This window comes from Microtus oregoni, unplaced genomic scaffold (assembly GCF_018167655.1).
Source record: "Microtus oregoni isolate MIOR12 unplaced genomic scaffold, Mior012 000094F_ref0000399, whole genome shotgun sequence".
Taxonomy (NCBI): Eukaryota; Metazoa; Chordata; class Mammalia; order Rodentia; family Cricetidae; genus Microtus; species Microtus oregoni.
Window position 1 is genome coordinate 3,824,803 of NW_024544707.1, and position 21,689 is coordinate 3,846,491.

Below are 21,689 nucleotides of genomic sequence, written 5' to 3' on the forward strand. Positions count from 1 at the left end.
GAGGCGGATCTCTGTAAGTTCGAGGCCAGCCTGGTCTACAAGAGCTAGTTCCAGGACAGGCACCAAAATCTACAGAGAAACCCTGTCTCGATAACCAAAAAATAAAACAAAACAAAACAAAACATTCCTGGGTTGGCTATAGAGTGCATATCTAGTATTTGGGAGCCCTACATTCCAGGTCCTGTACCCAAAACCAGTGACATCCTTAAAGCCAGATGTGGTGGCATAATCTACAATCCCAACACTCGGGATGGTGCATCAGAAGAATTCCAAATTCAACTCCAGTGGCCCCAACACATTTTTCTGGACTTCAAGGGTATCTGCACTCATATGGATGGATACAGACATACACATAATTAATTTTTAAATGCTTTTAAAACAGAGATAGTACACAGTTTACTGTAATCACAACACTTGGTAGACAGAAGAGAGGGTAGCCTACAAGTCCAAGGGCAGCTTGGGCTATATAGTGAGGTCTAAGTCAGCCAGAGCTAGATAGAAAGACCCTGTCTCTAAAAGAAAACAAGAGTCAGGCAGGGGTGGCATACACCTTTGTTCCCAGCTCTGGGGAGGCAGAGGCAGGTGGATCTGTAAGTCTGAGGCCAGCCTGGTCTACAAAGTGAGTTCCAGGACAACCAGGGCTGTTATACAGAGAAACCTTGTCTCAAAAAAACCACAAAACAAAACTATTGTTTTTCAAACTTTCTTTGTCTTTTTTTTCTCCAAAGAGGTAAACTTTGTTGTCTCCATTGCAGAATTCTAAAGTGATCATGCTCAAGCTCAGATCAAGATTAAAAGGAAGCAATTATAAGTGTTAGAACTGGTCATGATGCTTATGACTCATGTGTCTGTGCTCTAATATTTTTGAAAAGTATAGACGGTTGCTATATCAACTTGCCTTTTCACTTTTGAGTGAGTCCATTCAATATAGCTGGTATATCTGGCAAGAATACTATGGAACAGATTAATCTTCTTAAGGAATTATTTGTAAGACAAGGTTTCCCTGTGGAACACAAGCTGGCTACAACTCACTGTGTAGCCCAGACTTGCTGCAATTCTTCTGCCTTAGCTTCTCTAGTGTCCTGGTTAGAGAAATAATGTACTAACCAAGCCCTGCTTCTTAGAGTATCCCATCAAAAGGTATTTGACCTTAGCATGTCCCATTATCGATATAATCATTTAATCAAAGCCCTGTGATCCAGATTTCTACACTTTAAAATCACTGCTGTCCCTTTGTAATTAAAAAGGATCTTGTGGGGAATCTCCTGAGTAAATTGGGAGCATGGGGATCATGGAAGAGAGTAAAAGGGGAGAAGAGAAAATACATAGCTCAATAAAAGCAATAAAAAAGAACAAATACATCCTAAAAAATTTTTAAAAGGAGGGTTTGGCAAAAAGAAAGTGAATAACTTATAAAGAATGCATTGTGACTAACAATCCTGGTTTGTTTGTATATTTGGTTTAGTTTGGTTTGGTTTGGTTTTTGAGACAGGGTTTCTCTTTAGCTTTGAAGCCTTTCCTGGAACTTGCTCTTGTAGACCAGGATGGCCTCGAACTAACAGAGATCCACCTGCCTCTGCCTCCCGAGTGCTAGGATTAAAGGCATGCACCACCACTGCCTGGTGACCATCTTGTTCAGAATCAAATTTTGATTCATTATGTTTTGTATCCATTGGTGATTCTGTACCATATTGTGTTCATATGGTCATATACCTGAAGTAATATAAATCAGCATTCAACAAAAACCCTTGAATGCCCATGCTTATTTTAGTATGCTTGTTTGCTTATGTCTTTGTTTCTTTCTTTGCGACAGGATCTCATGCTGTAGCCCAGGCTGGTCTGGAATTTACTACGGAACCAAGGCTGGTCTCAATCTCATGACAATATGCCTGCTTCAGCTTCCCAAGAGCTAGGATTATAGATGTGAGATGCCACACTTTAAATTTTCTTTTAAATTTTGGAGATAAGCTCTCATTAAGTTTGCCCACATTAGCTGATAACTCACTCTGTAGTCCAGACCGGCTTTGAAATTACATTCCTTCTGCTTCAACCCCCAGAGTAGCTCGAATTAAGCTGCCCCTTGAGGCCAGGTTTAATTTTTTTTAATATTTATTTATTTATTATGTATACAATATTCTGTCTGCGTGTATGTCTGCAGGCCAGAAGAGGGCACCAGACTTCATTACAGATGGTTGTGAGCCACCATGTGATTGCTGGGAATTGAACTTAGGACCTTTGGAAGAGCAGGCAATGCTCTTAACCTCTGAGCCATCTCTCCAGCCCCCAGGTTTAATTTTTTATTTACTATTTTCACATTTTTTTCTCTTCTTTGAGACTGGACTCACCATGTAACCCAAGATGGCATCAAACTTGTGATTCTCCTGCTTCTACATGTCAACTGCTGGGATTACATGTATATGCCACCACATGTGGGTATTGTATTGTCTGTCTCTTCTCTTCTCTGTGTTTTAACGAGACAAGGTTTCTTGTAGCTCAGGGTGGAACTCCCTACATAGCTTAGGCTGATATTGAACTCCTGAACCTCCTGCCTCTATCTCTTGAGTGCTTGGCTTAAAGGTATGCACCAACATGGTCATCTTATTTCCTATCTCTTTATGTTGAGACCAGTTACTTTCCTTTCAACACACATCTCTTTAACTCTCCAAATAATCTGGGGGTGGGGGTTGCTTTCCAATAGGACCTGAAAGAGTAATCATATAATATGTTCCACACACTCAAAATAAATGCAACTTGAACTTGAGAGATAGCTCTGTGGTAAAATGCTTTCCCAGCTTTACTGGGGTCCTGTACTCAATCCCTTGCACTGAAAATAAGTAAATCCAAATTATAAGCAGATTGCTTTTATTTTGCTGTTATTTGTAATTTTTCTTCTTGAGGGCTTTATCATTGTCAAGTGAATCACCTCAGTTTTATAATTCTTTATAATACAGTAAACAGAACTGGACCAAGAAACCAAGCTGCTTCCTCAGCTGGAAAGCATTATCGTTAATTTTAGGTAAGAGTAGTGAATGTTTGATGCAAACTTGCTGAGACTATTAAAGATCTTTAAACAGAGGGACATGTTTCTTCACAATCTTACTTTTGCTCCCACCAACAAAACAAACCAAATAGTAAAAGGCATGTGTTTTCTGCAATGCCCTCTTGGTCCTCTAAGTTTTTAGTGAAGAGTTTAAAAATGCCATTAATAAATTTGAAACCCTTCTTTAGGGGCCATGACAATTGTCTTGTGTTATTCCAAACTTAGTATATGTGCTGCCAAAAAGCCCCCCCAAAAAACCTACACTTTTTAAAATTTTATTTGCATGCATGCATGCGTGTGGGGGGACACACATATACTATGGTGCATATGTGGAGGATGAAGGACAGTTTGCAAGAGTTGGTTCTCTCTACCATGTCGGCCCTGGGGATTGAATTCAGATTGGGTTTGGCAACAAGTGTCTTTATCAGCTGTGCTGAGCTATCATACCAGTCCACACTTTTGATAGGTCTAGGTATGTAGCCCAGGCTGGCCTCAAACTTGTAGTATCTAGCCTCAGCTTCCCAGTGCCGAGATTACAGTATTTTTCTTTCATGTGAGGGGGTACCGATAGATTTTTCTGTCCCCTGATAATAAGTTTCTCCACCAATTTATTAAGTCAGATCAAGCTGAATTTGAAAAAGTAGAACAGGATTATTTGAGCAAAGCAAATTCAGGGTGGGTTCGCTAGTCCCAGAGATAAGGCTGGAGAAGCCACACATCTGAAATAAAGCAGGGAGTTTAGATATCCTGTAGGCGAGGAGTGGTGACAGGTCTGCCACAAACTGGTTTTGTGCCCAAGTATGGTCAAAAGCTGAATGCTTAGGCGAGGGTTTGCAGAGAGAGAGAGAGAAACAGGAATGGGGCTTTTTCCAGATCACGCAGCGTGATCTGGGGGTTTCAACCAAATATATGTATATGTGTGTATATGTGTATTTATACATATACATTATATGATATATATGTTATGCACATGTGCATACACATACATACAGGTTTTCCATGTCAAGCTCTGACTGACTGTACTGGAACTCCCTCTGTATACTAGGCTGGCCTTCATTTCACAGATCCACCTGCATGCCGTCTGCCTTCCCAGTGCTGGGATGAATGGTGTGAACCATCATGCCTGGCTAGAATATTGTTTTATTATTTTAAACCATATATGTTTGTGTCTGTTTTACCATGTGCACCTAGAACAGATGTCTGAGGAGGCCATGAAATCCTGGCCCCAAGAGCTGGAGTTACAGACAGTTGTGAGCACCTCACCACGGGTGATGGGAACAGAACTCAAGCCATCTTCAAGAACAGTATACACTGAAAAAAGGAAAAAAGAAAGCCGGGTGGTGGTGGCATATGCCTTTCATCCCAGGAGGCAGATCTATGAATTCGAAGACAGTCTGGTCTACAAAGTAAGATCCAGAATAGATAGCCAGGATTGTTACATAGAGAAACGCTGTCTCAACACACACACACACACACACACACACACACACACACACACACACACACTACTGTGTGTATATGAATGTTTGGGCCACATGGAAGTATGTGCACCAGGTCCCTGTGGACGTCAGAATAAGGCATCAGAATCCCCCCCCCCAACTGGAAATTTGGTCGGTTGTTAGCTGCCATAGGGGTGCTGGGAGTGTCCTTCGCAAGAACAGTTAAATATTCTTTTTTGTTGTTTTTTGTTTTGTTTTGTTTTGTTTTTCGAGACAGGGTTTCTCTGTGGTTTTGGAGCCTGTCCTGGAACTAGTTCTTGTAGACCAGGCTGGTATCGAACTCACAGAGATCTGCCTGCCTCTGCCTCCCAAGTGCTGGGATTAAAGGCGTGCGCCACCAACGCCCGGCCAGTTAAATATTCTTAACTGAGACATTTCTCCAAACGCTCTTACATAATATTATACTAAAGTAGGTTTCTAAAATACGGCTTTTGATCTAAGATCTCTTGTAGCCCAGGCTAAATTGGAACCTCCCATTTCCACCTCCCAAATGCTGAGATTTTGGTTGTGAGAAACCACGAGGGCTCTTTTTTTTTTTTTGAGACAATCTTACATTGCTCAGGCTGGCCTGGAACCCTGGCAATGTAGCCAAAAACGACCAAATGTTTGGATTAGAGGCTTGCGTTACTTAGGCCGGCTACAATTTGAAACAATTCTACGCTGTCTAGAGGATGATTCCATTTTTAAACGTACAAACCATTTTGTTCAACACTTCCCTCCAAAAAATACTAGCGCCGCCTTGCACAGCTGCGCATGCGCATTGAAATTCGCAACCAGCGACGTCTTCTCGCACCACGAAAGGGGCGGTGCAGCCATTTTAGCAAACCAATAAGAAACCTCCAGATTATCTTTTCCCTATTGGTTCCCTGGAACCAATCGGAAGCGAACTGCTTTTTTTTAGCGGGCGTCTGCGGAGCGTGATGTAATGTGAGGGGTCGCCCGGCAGGGCTGAGCCGGGCCAATGGGGAGCGACAAGGGTTCGGCTCGCCCATTCTCACGCCCCACCCTCGGACCTTGCTGGAAGAAAGTTTCGCCCGGCCGCCAAGGGATGCGAGCGAACATGGCCTCGCCGAGGTGGCTCTGGTGTGCGTGTGCGACCGCGGCGGTGGCACTGCTGCTCATCTCCAGGCTTCCCTCGGCCTCTGCCCAAAGAAAGAAGGAGGTGAGGCGGCGCCTGCCAGCGCCAGGGACTTTCTCGACTTGGAGCTAGAGAGGGTCAGCTCGCTCCTTCCCCAGGATGTGTGCTGGGCGTGACTTGGATTCCGCCTTTGGGAGGAAGTTGGCCTCACAAAAGCGGGAGCTGTAACTTCTTGTGTTTTGGAGTCTCGAATCCAAAAGCAGGCTGGAGCGGGTGACCAGCTGGCTTCCAGCAGCTGGAAAATGTGCACCTATAAGTTGTGACACTTCTGGAGTTCGGGCCGTTTGGGGGGTTGGACTGAGAAGCCCGATTTGCTAACCAGAGGGTATAATGCAAGCTTCTGTTGTCGACCATGTCGCTTCCTCTGGCGTGTGTTAGGGCTGTCTTGTCCGCTCAGGAGTTGAAGTAGATAAACGAAATGATGCCATTCGTGCCCGTTTATCAGCGTGCTCGGCTGTGTTCTGTTTGCTTGATAGACACGAATGAGCAAACTGAGACACCCCACGCCACCCCTTTGTGAAACAGACTTTGCGATGTGGAAGACATGCAATATCCTTTCTGTCTATTTTTGTTCTGTTTCCTTTGAAGCATTCTCCTACTGTAGCCCATGCTGGCCTTGTTCTCATGAAAATCCTCCTGCATTTGCCTTCCAAGTGTTGGGGTTACAGGTGTGAGCCGCGACACCCAGCTGTATTTTTTAGCTTGATATTTAGCAGTCCAAACAGATGAATCTTAGCACTGTGTTTTTGAACATTTGTAACTTAGAACCATATACCCTTATAAGTTAAAAGAGTACTAACAATTAGTAACAATTATTTATACCGTCTAATTTTATAGGTAAGGAAAACCAACCCTAGGTTTACACAGTTAACTTCTGTAGTTAAAGTAGACTAAAGCCCTTCATTCCAATGCTATTTCCTGTGCTTTCTGCACTGTCTCGAGTATATAAAACCTATGTGCACATTTTTGAAATGCCCGCAAAACATTACAGCTGTTAAGTTAAATTAGTAAATAAACTAATTTCTATATCTGAGTATTTGAATTATTTCATAAGACTAAAAACTAAGCTAAGCCTGGCATGGTGACCATGCCTGTATTCAAAACATCGTAGTGAAAGAGGAACAGGAATTCAGTATCATCCAAGTGAGTTGGAGACTAGTCTGGGCTACCCGAGACCCTATTTGAAAAAACAAAAACTAGCAAATGAAAACATTGAATTAGGGAAGGTGGCAAAGAGGAAAGTAAAAATACAATTAGCAAAGATATGATCTAGTGAGCAGCCTTTATGCTAGGCCAAGAAATTGATATGACTTTTTATGTTTTTTGAGCGTTCAGTTCATGGATAGATGCTCACCAGCTCCTTGGAGGCCTAAGAGGGTATGGAATCACCTGGAACTATAGTTGACAGTTGTGACCTGCCATGTGGGAGCTAGGCACCAATCCCAATTGCTGTGCAAAGGCATCAAGAACTCTTAACATGAATTAGCTCTCTAGCCTCTGATGTGACTTTTTGAAAGAATCCTAATCTATTCTTTTTTGGTGGGGATGGGGTTGGAATTCAAGACTGAATTTCTCTTTGTGTAGCCTTGGCTGTCCTGGAACTCATCTGTAGACCAGGCGGACCTCAACTCAGAGATCCATGTGCCTCTGCCTCCCAAGTGCTGAGTTAAAGGTGTGTGCCACCACTGCCCAGCCCAAGCCATTCTTTGTAGAAAACAATATGCAAGGCAGTACATAATTTTGTACCCTTAAAGTCCTGGTTTTAAGCTGTAAGTTAGTGTATCTATCTAGGGAAAACTGTTAGAACATAACAATACCTTAGCAGCTGCTATGTCTGGACATTTAGTAATGTTGGTAAAGGAAATGCTTTCACGTTTTGCCCTGTATATTGGTATTGTTTTAAGAGAAAGAGTAAGTCATTCCTGTGGACATTTAGACAAGTTTTTGGTACATATTCCACACTGGCCTTGAATTCCTCTGGGGTGCCAGAATCAAAAAGTAAGTGTTTTGCTCCGTGGCCTAAACTGGCCTTGAGCTTTTGGTCCTCCTGCTTCAGACTACCCAGTGTTAGAATTAAAGGTGTCTGCCACCATGCCTGGTCACTTACTCTTTTTAAAGATTTCCTTTTATTTTTAAGTAATTAAAAATTAGGTATATGAATGTTTACCTGGTGCCATTGGATGTTAGAGCATCAGAGCCCCTGGAACTGGAGTTACAAATGGTTTTGGGCCCCTATATGGGTGCTGAAAATATCTGGTCCTCTGCAAAAACAGCAAATAAATGCTCTTAACTGGCTAAACCATCTCTTAAGATGTGCGTGTATGCCTGCGTGTGCATGCGCACACGTGTGCGACTTGTGCGTAGGTTCCAGTGGAAGCGGGACTACCCAGAGCTGAAGTTACAGGCTATTATAAGCTGACCGATGTGGGCGATGGGAATTGAAGGGTCCTCTGGAAGATCTGAGTTATCTCTTTGGTCCCTTAACTTTTATTTACTTGTTTGTTAGTTTGTATGGGGAGGGGGTGTCAAGTGCCACTACACACATGTGGAGGCCGAAAGATAAATTGCAGGCGTAAGTTCTCTCCTACCATATGGCACCCCGGTGATGAAACTCAGATCATCAGGCTTGGTGACAAGCACCTTTACCCATGAGCCATCTCACTGGCCCCCGCTTAATCTTTTAAAATAAAGGTGTGGGGTTCTTCTTTGTTGCTTGTTTGTTATGAGACAAGGTCTCCTGAAACTAGCGCAGGCCAGCCTCATACTCTCTGAGGACATGAGATCACCTTAAACTCCTGCTTTCTTTTTAGGTGCTGGGATTATAGGAGTGTCCTACCAAGCCCAGCAGAAAGGGTGAAGGGCTTGTAAGCTTAGAAGTTCCATCAGTGAAATTATGTTTAGTAATTTTTATTGAACTAAAACCATGAATGCCTATTAGAAAGTAGATTTCTTGTGGGGGGCAGCTAGAGAGATGGCTCAGCAGTCTGTCTTGCAGTGCTCTTGCAGAGTACCTGGGTTCAGTCCACATGGTGGCTCACAGTCTTTTTTTTTTTTCGAGACAGGGTTTCTCCATAGCTTTTTGGTTCCTCTCCTGGAACTAGCTCTTGTAGACCAGGCTGGCCTCGAACTCACAGAGATCCGCCTGCCTCTACCTCCCGAGTGCTGGTATTAAAGGCGTGCGCCACCACCACCCGGCACTCAAAGTCATTATTAACATCAGATCCTGAGGACTTGATACTCTCTTGTGACTTGTACACATGCATACATGTAGATAAAACACAAATCTGTTTAAAAAATTGTTTACTTTTTAGAGGAATATACTAAATTGTATATTTTTAAATGGTTAATCTGGATTTTATGTTACATAAATTTTGCCCCAATAACTTTTTTAAATAATCTGATTCTAACTTCCTTTTATTCAGACTTTGAAAATTACATTAACTACTTATCTGGCTGACCTTTAACCTATCCTTTTTTATGTATATCAAAGGACATTATCATAAACAGGCTATAAGTACAACAACAAAGAAATCTGGGAAATGTAACTCAGTGGTTTTTTTTTTAATTAAGAAAAATATTTTCCAAGGGTCCGAGTCCTTAATGTCGGAAATCCATAACCAAGATACAGAAAAAAAGTTAGTGTCCATTGACCACTATGCAACAGAGTAACAAATACTGTCAACAGAAGTCAGAGTTCCAAGCCAGTGAAATAGCTCAGTGGTAGGTAGAGTGCTTGCCTATCCTGCATAAGGCCCTGTGAAATAGCCAGTGAAATAGCTCAGTGGTAGGTAGAGTGCTTGCCTATCCTGCATAAGGCCCTGTTGACCCATTTTTTGCTTCCAGAAGTGCTAATACAAAAAACCTGAAAACCTCTTAACCTACTTTACAGAGTAGAAAAATGGCCTCTATAGCTCCTGTATTCTGCTTCAACCAGCCTCGTATCAGTCCAGGATTCTTGGTTTTCTCTGTGTAGCCCTGACTGTCCTGAACTTGGTCTGTAGACCAGGCTTGTTGTTTGCATGTTTGCTTTTTGAGACAGGGTTTCTCTGTGTTACAGCCCTGGCTGTCCTGGAACTCGCTCTATTTTGGAGGCTGGAAAGGTAACTTAGTGGTCTGTAGTGCTTCTGCAGAGGACCCGAGTTCAATTCCAAGCACTTATGTCAGGCAGCTTACAACCACCTGTAACTCCAGCTCCAGGAATCTGGCTCCTCTGGCCTCTGTGGGCTCCTGAACTCAAGTGCCCACACCTAACTCACATGCACATACCTATACACAGAAACATACACATAACTAAAAAGAAATCTTTATGCACATGAATGTTTTGTCTGCACAAAGACATATGTGACGTGCATGCAGTGCCCATAGAGGCTAAAAGAGGGTGTCAGTTCTGACCCTAGAGTTACAGACAGTTGTGAGCTACCATGTGGATGCTGGAAACCAAAATTGTATCTCTGCAAGAATAGCAAGTGCTCTTAACCAAGTACTGCCAGCTGAGCTATATCCTCAGGCAAGACCTTGTTTTAAATTTTTTTATTTTCTTTCTGTATGTGTATCTGTGTGAGTGTGTATATGTGTGTAGGAGAGTCTGCAGATGCCACAAGATGGGGTTTAAATCCCTTAGAGATGGGGTTACAGACATTTGTGGACTGTCTGACTTGGGTGTTAGGCTCTCAGTCATTTGAGAGGCTGAGGCAGGAACATATTCTGAGTTTCAGGTCAGCCTGGGTTTCCCAGACCATACCTAATCTCTGCAGCACTGACAAATATCCTGGGGCTTCATGTATGCTAGGCAAGAATTCTACCCACTGAGCTACATCCCCAGCCAGGACCTTGTTTTAAATATTTTTTATTTTACTTATATGCGTATATGTGTATGTGTGTTAGTTCCTGCAGATACCAGAAAGTGGAGTCAGATTTCTTGGAGTTGGAATTATAGGCGTTTGTGGGATTTCTTAGAAATATGGGTGCTGAGCTTCCAACTTGAGTCCTCATAATTGAGCAGCAAGTGCTTACTGCTGAGCCATCTCTCCAGAAGGGAAGGGTGTGTGTGTGTGTGTGTGTGTGTGTGTGTGTGTCTGTGTCTGTGTGAGCTTGCTGAGCCATCTTTCCAGAAGGAAAGGGTGTGTGTGTGTGTGTGTGTGTGTGTGTGTGTGTGTATTTGTATGTAAGAACAGCAAATGCTCTCTCTTACTGCTGAGCCATCTCTCCAGACTGGAAGGGTGTGTGTGTGTGTGTGTGTGTCTGTGTGTCTGTGTGTGTGTGTGTGCGCGCGCGCGCTCAGGGAGTGCTGAGGATTGAATACCCAGGTCTTTTCAAATGCCAGTTAAATGTTCTACTAACTGATCTATATATCCCAGTGTTTCAGTCAGAGTTAGTATTGCCGTGTTGAAACACCATGACCAAAGTAACTTGGGGAGGAAAAGGGTTTATTTGGCTTACATTTCCATATCACAATTCATCATGAGAGGAAGTCGGGACAGGAATTCAAACAGGGCAGGATCCTGGAGGCGGGTGGTAATGCGGAGGCCATGGAGAAGAGCTGCTTACTGACTTGCTCCACATGGCTATTTCAGCCTGCTTTCTTGTAGAATCAGGACCACAAGCCTTTACCAACCCCTCAGCCCCACCCACAATGGAAGGGGTCCTCCCACATCAATTACTAATTAAGAAAATGCCCTACAGGCTTGCCTATAACCCTATCTTCTTCTGGAGGCCTTTTCTCACTTGAGGCTCCCTCTTTTCTTATGACTTTAGCTTGTGCCAAGTTGACATAAAACTAGCCAGGACATACAGTTGAAAACAATTTTTGGACTGGGCTGGTACCCTAGACTGAACCCAGGGCTTCATGATTGCTGAATAAACACTGCCACTAAGCTACATCTTCCGGTGAGCAGGATTTTAAATACAGGGCTAAAGATAAAGATCGGCAGTAGAGTGCATGTGTAGCTTGCTCAAGACCTTGGATTCAGTCCTCAGTACAGGCTAAAATAGTTGTATTTCTTTCTTAATGTTGCTTTCTACTATTTTTATTTTTGTTTTTGTGGGTTTTTCTTCTTTAATTTTAACCTAGGATAGTCTTAAACTTGCTGCATTGTTGAGGATGATCCTGAGATCCTGATTCTCTTATTCTCAAGTGCTGTGGGTTCTTTTGTTTTTAAGACTGGGGCTTGTGGAGTCTTCAGGTGACCTGGAACTCAATATATGTAGATGACTTTGAACTCCTGATCTTCTTTCTTCCACTGTTTTTAATTTTTTTTAAAAGAGGGTCTTACAGTATTGTTCATGCTGCCCTAAAATTCACAATCCTTCTGCCTCAGCCTCCTAAGTACTGAGGTTATAGATATATGCCACCATACTTGGTAAGATTATATATCTTTTTTTCATTTTTTTATGTGTGGGTATTGTGCCTGCATGTATGTCTGTGCTCCATGTGCATGTCTGGTATCCAGAAGAGGGCACTAGAACCCTTGGAACTGGAGTTAGAGCTGGTTGTTAGTAAACATGTGGGTGCTGGGAAACAAATCCTGGTTCCTCTGCCAGGCCACAAGATGCTCTTATTAACCAGTGAGCCATCTCTCTACCATCTAATGTTATGTTTTGTGACCTCTTTCTGAGGATCTGTATCCTTTGCCCTAGCTAGTTTTGCTTCAAACTGGCACGGGCTAAAGTCATATGAGAGGATGGACCCTCGATTGAGAAAATGCCTCCATAAAGTCAGGCTCTAAACAGAAAAGCCTGTAGGACATTTTCTTTTTCTCTCACTGCTCCCCCACCCCACAAGACAGGATTGTTTTGTGTAATCCTGGCTCCCCTCCAGGCCTTCTTCATTAGCTCCTGCTTTTAGGTTTCTGCCCTATTTTGAGCTCCTGTCTTGACTTCCTTTGATGATGAACAATAAGGTAGAAGTGGAAGTTAAAGCCGGGCGGTGGTGGCGCACGCCTTTAATCCCAGCACTCGGGAGGCAGAGGCAGGCGGATCTCTGTGAGTTCGAGACCAGCCTGGTCTACAGAGCTAGTTCCAGGACAGGCTCCAAAGCCACAGTGAAACCCTGTCTCGAAAAACCAAAAAAAAAAAAAAAGAAAAAAAAAAGAAGTGGAAGTTAAATAAACCTCTTTCTCCTGCTAGTTGCTTCTGGTCTCGATGTTTTATCGCAGCAAAAGATACCCTAACCAAGACAAAAAAATGATAGAAAAATATGTAAAGGAATAGATGCAAAAAGAATACCAAAGAATGATAAAATGATCATAATAATGTTTGAATGGCTGTCTTCCTGCTTCTCGGTTCTCAAAAAAAAATCTTGTCAAATATTAAAGAGGATTTACTTTAATCCAGTCATACTGAACTGTATAGCGAATTGCTGAGTCTTGTTTTCATCAGCAGCAGTCTGCGGGGGATCCCCATTATTTGGCTTTTGTGAAAATTAAGTGAAATGAGCACAGTCCATAGATTCACCATGGATTTTCTTTCTTTCTGCCTTCCTCCCTCCCTCCCTCCCTCTCTCCCTCCCTCCCTCTCTCCCTCCCTTTCTTCTCTTTCATGTATAGTGTTCTGCTTGCATGTATGCCTACAGGCCAGAAGAGGGCACCAAAGCTCATGATTCGTTGTGAGCCACCATGTGGTTGCTGGGAATTGAACTCAGGACCTCTGGAAGAGCAGCCAGTGCTCTTAATCTCTGAGCCATCTCTCCAGCCCCTCTCCAAGGATTTTCTAATGCAGTACTTGGAATATAAAATATAGGTGATTCCTTTCCTCTATAAATAGATGGTTTTCAATTGCTTTATTGCTTTTTCAGTTCTATGGCTCACACCTAGGCCCTTACACATGCTAGGCAAGCCCTCTCCTTCCAAGCTACACCTCCAACTCTTTATCTTTTTGCAATGTACTTTTTCAAATAAAGCAAGTTCAGAAAAAGTTACCTGTGTGTATGTATGCATGTATGTATGTATGTGTGTGAGTATGTATGTATGTGTAAATATGTGTACATATATATGCACACACACTCACATATATATATTTGAGACAAGGTTTAACAGCTCTGGCTATGCTGGAACTCACTTTGTAGATCAGGCTGACCTTGAACTTACAGAGATTCACCTACCTCTGCCTCTCAAGTACTGTAATTAAAGGCATGCGCTACCACCGCCCGGGCATGAATTACCAGCATCTTTAATGAGGCAGGGTATCACTTGAAAAACTTTTGGATTCTTCAATGTAGAAAACTGATACAGCAAAGTATCACAAATGTTATCCTGGAGAGATGCCTCAGTTTTTAAGTGTACTCTGCTCTTGCAGAGGACCTGTATTTGATTCCCAGCACCCACATGGTGGCTCACAACCATCTGTAACACCAGTTTCAGGAAATATGATACCACCTTCTGTCCCCCTTGAGCCCTATACGTGTGTGGTGCACATACACACAGGCAAACAAAGCAAGCATACCCATGAAATAAAACTTGAGAAATATTACAAATGCATACCCTGTAGCTCTGTAGGCAGTATCTATTACAGAAACAAAGCAGCTGCAAAAAAATGAGACAGCCCCCCCCCAAAAGCATCAGAGAAGGAGATAGGAATGTATTTTAGCTATGTTTAGGAAGAAGGTAAACAGAGTGGAGCAGATGGCAAAGGAATTAAAAATGCTCAGTTCTCTGCTCACAGTCTGTCTCTTTCAGTAATTATCTGTCAATTATGTTTCCAGATCAGTTCCATTTTAATTGAAGAACAGAGTTATAAATGTATTACTGAAGACCAGTTAAATGAGTAGGAAGGCTAAAAATAAGATTTTCTTAATGAGTACACATGCCCAAATGGACTAGAACAGACATAATATCAAGGTTTTGAAGAAGTTGGGGATATGTTTTAGAGGAATCCAGACTGGTGATGCTTTTGAAACTCAAATAATTTGAATGACAGAACTAATTTTAGTTCTAAATGGTAATGGATTTCTGTATTCCATTACCATTGGGAGATGGTAGTGTCAGAATTCATAGTGGTTACATTTTTTTTGAGTCAGGATTTCTCTGTGTAGCCCCAACTGCCTTGAATTCAGTCTGTAGACCAGGTTGGCCTTGAACTCACAGAGATCCGCTTGCCTCTGCTTCCCTAATCCTGGTATAAAAGGCGTGTGCCACCACTGCCTGGCTAAGATTCAAGTTATTTGATAGAGCTAGGGGAGATAAATATGCCTGGGTGTAGTGCTGCATACTTGTTAAAACAGGGCTTGAGAGTCAAAAGGAATAGGATCTTTATAAGCTTAAGACTAGCCTTGTCTACATAGTAAAGTCCAAGGTTACACAGGGCTACATAATGGAAGAGAGAAAGCTAGATTTCTGAGAGTGAATTTCTCTAATCCTAGCACACACTGGGGAGAACAAGGAAAGAGGATTATGCCTTGTTAAAGCGTGACTAGGCTACATGAGTTGATAGCCAGATTGAGCCACAGAGGGAGACCCACTCTCAAAACAGAAGAAAACAGAACTAAAACCTTTCCATTTAAATTGAATGAGAGAGTTGGGCAGTGGTGGTGCACACAGCCTTTAATCCCAGCACTTAGGGAGTTGCAGGACAACCAAGGCTGTATAGTAAGATGGTGTCTTAAAATCAAGTCTATAGAGGCTGGAGAGATGGCTCAGTGGTTAAGAGCACTGGCTGCCTTGCTCTTCTAGAACTTCTGAGTAAACAAAATACATGAACAAATAAACCTTTTAAAATACCCTTAGAGGACTAGAGAAGGCTAAAGTGTGAAAGAAGTGCCTAAGAATTATTAAGACGTGAGGCTGGAGAGATGACTCAGTGGTTAAGAGCACTTAACTCTTGGAGAGGACCCATGCTTGGTTCTGAGCACCTATGTGGTAGCTCCTGGCTTCCTTTAACTTCAGTTCCAGGAAATTTGATGCACTCATCTGACCTCTGAGGGTACATTGCACACACATGATACACATATACACATGCAGACAGAACACTTAAACACATTTTTTTAAATCTCAAAAAAGGATAAAAATAATAATTAAGGTATTATACTTCTGGGCTGGGGAGATGGTTTAGTGGCTAAAATTGCTTCCTGCTATTTCAGAGGACCTGAATTTGGTTCTGCGCATCCACATTAGGCTGCTCATAACTGCCTGTGACTCCAGTTTCAGGGGATCTAACACCCCATTCTGGACTCTGGACACCTGCAGTGATGTGTACATACCCACACGGGGACATACATATATGCACATAATTAAAAATAAAATGTATTCTTTTATAAGGTCAGGTGTGGTGATACATGCCTTTAATCCTAACAGTCTTGGGAGGCAGAGACAAGCAGATCTATGAGTTCGAGGCCAGCCCAATCTACAGAGCAAATTCCAAGACAGCCAGAGCTACACAGAGAAACCCCTGTCTTGAAAAACCAAAAAGGAAAGAAAGAAATTATTTTTTAAAAGAATGGATTTATTTGTTTATTTATTTATTTAGTTAGTTAGTTTTTTTGAGACAAGGTTTCTCTGTGTAGCCTGGAACTCGTTCTGTAGACCACGCTGGCCTCGAACTCACAGAAACAAACAAAGCTGCTATGAACATAGTTGAGCACATGTCCTTGTGGCACGATTGAGCATCCTTTGGGCATATACCCAAAAGTGGTATTATTGGGTCTTGAGGAAGATTGTTTCCTAATTTTTCTGAGAAATCGCCACACTGACATCCAAAGGGGTTGTACCAGCTTGCACTCCCACCAGCAATGCAGAAGTGTTCCCTTTTCCCCACAACCTCTCCAGCTTAAGTTGTTATCAGTGTTTTTGATCTTGGCAATTCTTACAGGTGTAAGATGGAGTCTCAGAGTTGTTTTGATTTGCATTTCTCTGAAGATTAAGGATGTTGAACATTTCCTTAAGTGTCTTTCAGCCATTTTAGATTCCTCTGTTGAGAGTTCTCTGTTTGTGTCTGTACTCCATTTTTTATTGGATTAATTGTTCTTTTGGTGTCCAATTTCTTGAGTTCTTTGTATATTTTGGAGATCAGACCTTTGTCTGATGTGGGATTAGTGAAGATCTTTTCCCATTCTGTAAGCTGTCATTTTGTCTTGTTGACCGTGTCCTTTGCTTTACAGAACCTTTTCAATTTCAGGAGGTTCCATTTATTAATTGTTTCTCTCAGTTGTCTGTGGTGCTATGGTTATATTTAGGAAGTGGTTCCCCATGTCAATGCATTCAAGTGTACTTCCCACTTTCTCTTCTATGAGGTTCAGTGTGGCAAGCTTTATGTTGAGGTCTTTGATCCATTTGGACTTGAGTTTTGTGCATGGTGATAGATATGGGTCTATTTTCATTCTTCTACATGTTGATATCCAGTTATGCCAGTACCACTTGTTAAATATGCTTTCTTAGCCAGGTGGTGGTGGCGCATGCCTCTAATCGGAAGGCAGAGGCAGGCGGATCTCTGTGAGTTCGAGGTCATCCTGGTCTACAAGAGCTAGTTCCAGGACAGGCTCCAGAGCTACAGAGAAACCTTGGCTCGAAAAAACAATAAAATAAATAAATAAATATGCTTTCTTTTTTCCATTTTATATTTTTGCTTCCTTGTCAAAAACAGGTGTTCGAAAGCATGGGATAAAACCGGACTCTCTGAACATGGCGAACAATGAGGGCTGATGAGTCACCAAGGACAATGGCAGGGGGTTTTGATCCTACTTAATGTGCTGGCTTTGTGGGAGCCTAGCCAGTTTGGATGTTCACCTTCCTAGATATGGACGGAGGGGGGAGGACCTAGGACTTGCCACAGGGCAGGGAACCCGGACTGCTCTGTGGACTGGAGAGGGAGGGGGGGGAGAGGAGTGGGGGGAGGGGGAGAAGGGTGGGAGGAGGGGGAGAAGGGTGGGAGGAGGGGGAGAAGGGTGGGAGGAGGGGAAGGGAAATGGGAGGCTGGGAGGAGGTGGAAACTTGTTTTTTGTTTATGATTTTTTCTTCTTTTCGCAATAAAAAAATTAAAAAAAAACAGGTGTTCGAAGATGTGTAGATTGATATCCAGGTCTTCTATTCCATTCCATTGGTCCTCCTGTCTGTTCTTATGCCAATACCAGGCTGTTTTTAGTACTGTAGCTCTGTAGTAGTTTGAAGTCAAGGATTGTAATGCCCCCACACGTTCTTTTATTGTTCATGCTATCTTGGGTTTTTTGCTTTCCATATGAAATTGAGTACCGTTCTTTCAAGGTCTTTGAAGAATTTTGCTGGTTATTGCGTTGCATCTGTTAGAATTCCATATTCTTGAAGATTTTTCTAGATCTACTCAGTCAAGTCTATTGGAAGATGAAATGGAGAAATCTGTGCTTTTAACAGAATTTGCTGCCAGACATGTTCACATTCTGAACGGTATTTTCTCTATAAAACCAAGCTAGGCTTACTTATTTTAAGATATATTAAAATAATAGTTTGCTGTTTTCTTGCTATTTCAAGATATTGGGTTTCTCTTTGTAGTCCCTGGCTGTCCTGGCACTCACTTTGTAGATCAAGCTGGCCTTTCTCTTCCGAGTGTTGGGATTAAAGGCATGAGCCATCACCACCCAGCTTATTTTGCTTTTTTTTTTGAGATTGAATCTCACTGTGTTATTTCATCTTGCTTTGTACTTCTGGCTTAAGCAACTCTCCTGTCCCAGACTTCCAAGTAGTTATGTCTGCAGGTATGTACTGCCACCCCTAGTTCTACCATCTAATTGTGAAATTCCAGGTTGTGTTCATGAAATTTTATGTAGAAATTAAAAACTACTTCATCTGTTGTGATCTGGCTTCAGTTTATTTTCAGAAAGTATACTTAATTGCTCTCACTTTAAGCAGTATTTTGAAGATAATTTTATTTTTTAAGAACTTTAGGAAGAAACTATGGGACTAGTGGTGAGCTGTCTCAAACTAAAACTAAAAAGACTAAAAATGTGAGCCAGTGTTCTCTGAACTGAGAAGAGCTGTGTTTAGTTGCTTTTATTTTATTTTATTTATTTTTAGACTATCCAAATTCTTTAACAATCTGATATATGTACTCAGTGTATCTGTATCATATCCTCTAGTTGCTTATTTTTTAAGGAACTTCCAAATGCTTTTCTCAGGTGGTTTTGCTGTAGGAGAACTATTTGTGTTTTCACTCCAAGACCACCCATGGAGTGGACCATAGAGTTTTCTAATGGATTCAGAGAAGATAGAAGGATGCAGAGAACAAGAAGAGGCTAAAAAGAAAAGGGTGAAGTGATCTTTTCTCTGTCGCTCCATGAATCAACTGGATTTGTTGGACTAGATGTCCAAACATCAGGGAGGAGTTGCTCCAGACACCATTCACATAACCATAAATTGATGCAAAAGCAAGAGGATTTTGGGTCCTTCAGGTTCGGGATATGAAGGACATCAATAGCTGTTGCAGCCCATCTTTTAAAGCAAAAAAGCCACAGGCACAAGGGGGGGGGACTGTAGGTTGTTTTCCAACTTATCGGATTGGCTTATTCAAAGGGTTCCTAGTAGTGATTGGTCTATTCCAGGGCAGGAGAATAGCTGTGTGGTCAGGTGATAAGGGGAGCATCTGTGGTCCATCCTGACCTTTGGTTCAGTGACTAAATCAATACATCAGGAACTGAGTCAACATCTGTGGGTTGTATTTGCCTCAATTCCCAAAATGGAGTTACGTTTGAAGACTATTCTCAAGGACACAGGGGGATGAGCAGTCCAGCACATGGTTATTTACAAGGACACAGGAGGATAAGCAGTCCAGCGCTTGCGCGCGCGTGTGTGTGTGTGTGTGTGTGTGTGTGTGTGTGTGTGCGGGTGCAACTGTCCCTTTTCCAAAATAGAGTGAGTGTAAGGTTTTAGAAAAATATCTTAGGGTTAAAGGGGGCTTAGAAATGCATTTAGAGTCTTTCAGATTCATTCCCTAATATTTGACACTTGAGCTTTATTGAATAATAAAACATTAAAAGAAGCTGAAATAATAGGCTTCCTGTATGTGATTTCGAGCTTGAGTCCGAAGCAAGTAACTAAGTACTAAGTTTGTATACCCCGAATGTAGTTAGTAGATGGTGGTCCTTTAACCTCTCTGAGTTTTGCTGCATGAGACATTTAAGATGTTTAAGTTTTCTGCAGTGAACCATGACCATTCCTAAAAGCGACCCATGCCACTACGCTGACAAACACCCCCCCCCCCAAAGATAAACTTTGTACTACAAACTGTTCAGGACAATATCAAGGTGATTAGCTAAGATAATCCAACCAGGACTTCAGATAAGTCCTGTACTTTCTCATCACATGGAGACTGGACAACTGCTAACTTTCCTGGGACTTGATGATTATCTCAATTTTCTCAGGCTCCTCCAAATATGCCATCATTTCCAGATGGCAGGAAGTAATTTTAAGAACATGACACCTAAACTCTCAAAAGATGGGGTGGGTATATTCCATTCATTTGGTGGATTATGAATGTTTGTCATTATTTAGGGTAGGTGGTTACACATTGTTATTGGTCACGGCCAGGGAAGAAACTAAATTAAGGAGATTAAATTCTGTGATCTTGTTCTGAAAAACAAAAGGGGGATTTAGAAATAAGATAAAAAGGTAGATTATTGAATATACTTTCAAACTGAAAAAGCAACTACTAGTCTTAAATATTTTACACTGGTATGGGTTTTTGTTTTTCTTTTCTTTCTTTCTTTCTTTCTTTCTTTCATTCTTTTTCTTTTTTGAGACAGGGTTTCTCTGTGGTTTTGGATGGAGCCTGTCCTGGAACTAGCTCTTATAGACCAGGCTGGTCTCGAACTCAGAGATCCGCCTGCCTCTGCCTCCCAAGTGCTGGGATTAAAGGCATGCGCCACCACGGCCCGGCTTGGTATGGGTTTTTGTATATGATACAAATTTAAGGTTATTTTTGTTATACTGTATATATGTTTTGTTATATTGTATATATGTTTCTTTCATTGTTTAAGATATTTTTGTACATTGATACAAATTTAGGATTATTTTTCTTATGCTGTATATGTTTCTATTCTTGTTTAAGGTATTATACCTATGCAGCTCATTTTGAAATGTAATATAAAGTTTTAGTCCTTGAAAGCTATTCAGGATTATAATGAAAGACAGGTTAGTAGTTAGTCATAATACAACAATCAAACTTAACAATTATGTTAGGTATGTTTTCAAGGTCATAGATAGATAGATAGATAGTCTATATATATATTTATGGTCTCTATATATAGATAGATGGTCTTCAAACACTGCAGAGACCTACAGAATTTAACATTTAAAATGTTTTAATAACAAGGCTTTTCATGACAGTGAGAAATATCTATTACTGGCAGCACCAGTTTACTTTAAAAGGGTGATGGGCATCAATGAACCTCCATTTTGAGTTTGCTTTCATTGTGGCAAAGATAGCCATTTGGGCAAGAAACTGCCCTTGCCTTAACTAACAGTGTGCTGTCCAAATTAGACAAGTTGGACACAAAAGAAGTGACTGCCAAACTTTGCCAAGACTTGGGACAGTCCTTCAAAATTTCCTTCTTCACAAAAACTTCTGTTAGATATCTTAGGCCTTTAGGCCAAAGATGGATGCCCCAATGTTAGAGAGGAACCTTGAGGTGACTTTCTAGGTAGCCAGATGTCTCTGTTATTTCTATAGTTTTAGAAGTTGCTTGCTCTGCACTACTCAAGTCTTTGATGGGATTGAAAATTAAATTGTTAGAGTTTTCCTTAGAAGTTAAATTAGATAGAAAAAACTAAAACTAGATACAAAATTTTGGGACTCACCAAGATAGGATAGATAATGAAGTATTTTATCTGAATTTGCCAAATACATAATGGACTGGACATTGTGAATGTATTTTTTACTTGATAATTGTTCTTATTATATATAGTTTCACTTTGTTAAAACTGATCCTTTTTGATCTAGGCAGTGGTGGTGCATGCTTTTCATCCCAGCACTCGGGAGGCAGAGACAGGTGGATCTCTTTGAGTTCGAGGCCAGCTTAGTCTACAGAGTGAGTTCCAGGACAGTCAAAAATACACAG

General features: G+C 41.6%; 1 protein-coding gene across 1 annotated transcript in view; it reads left to right on the top strand.

The window, feature by feature from the left end:
• The first annotated feature begins 5,500 nt into the window (after nt 1–5,500).
• The window catches only part of LOC121442736 (magnesium transporter protein 1-like), a 51,776-nt gene continuing 35,587 nt past the window's right edge, over nt 5,501–21,689 (top strand). The window contains exon 1 of the mRNA XM_041644335.1: nt 5,501–5,701. Coding sequence (XP_041500269.1) covers nt 5,501–5,701 — 201 coding nt within the window. The remainder of the gene's footprint in view (nt 5,702–21,689) is intronic.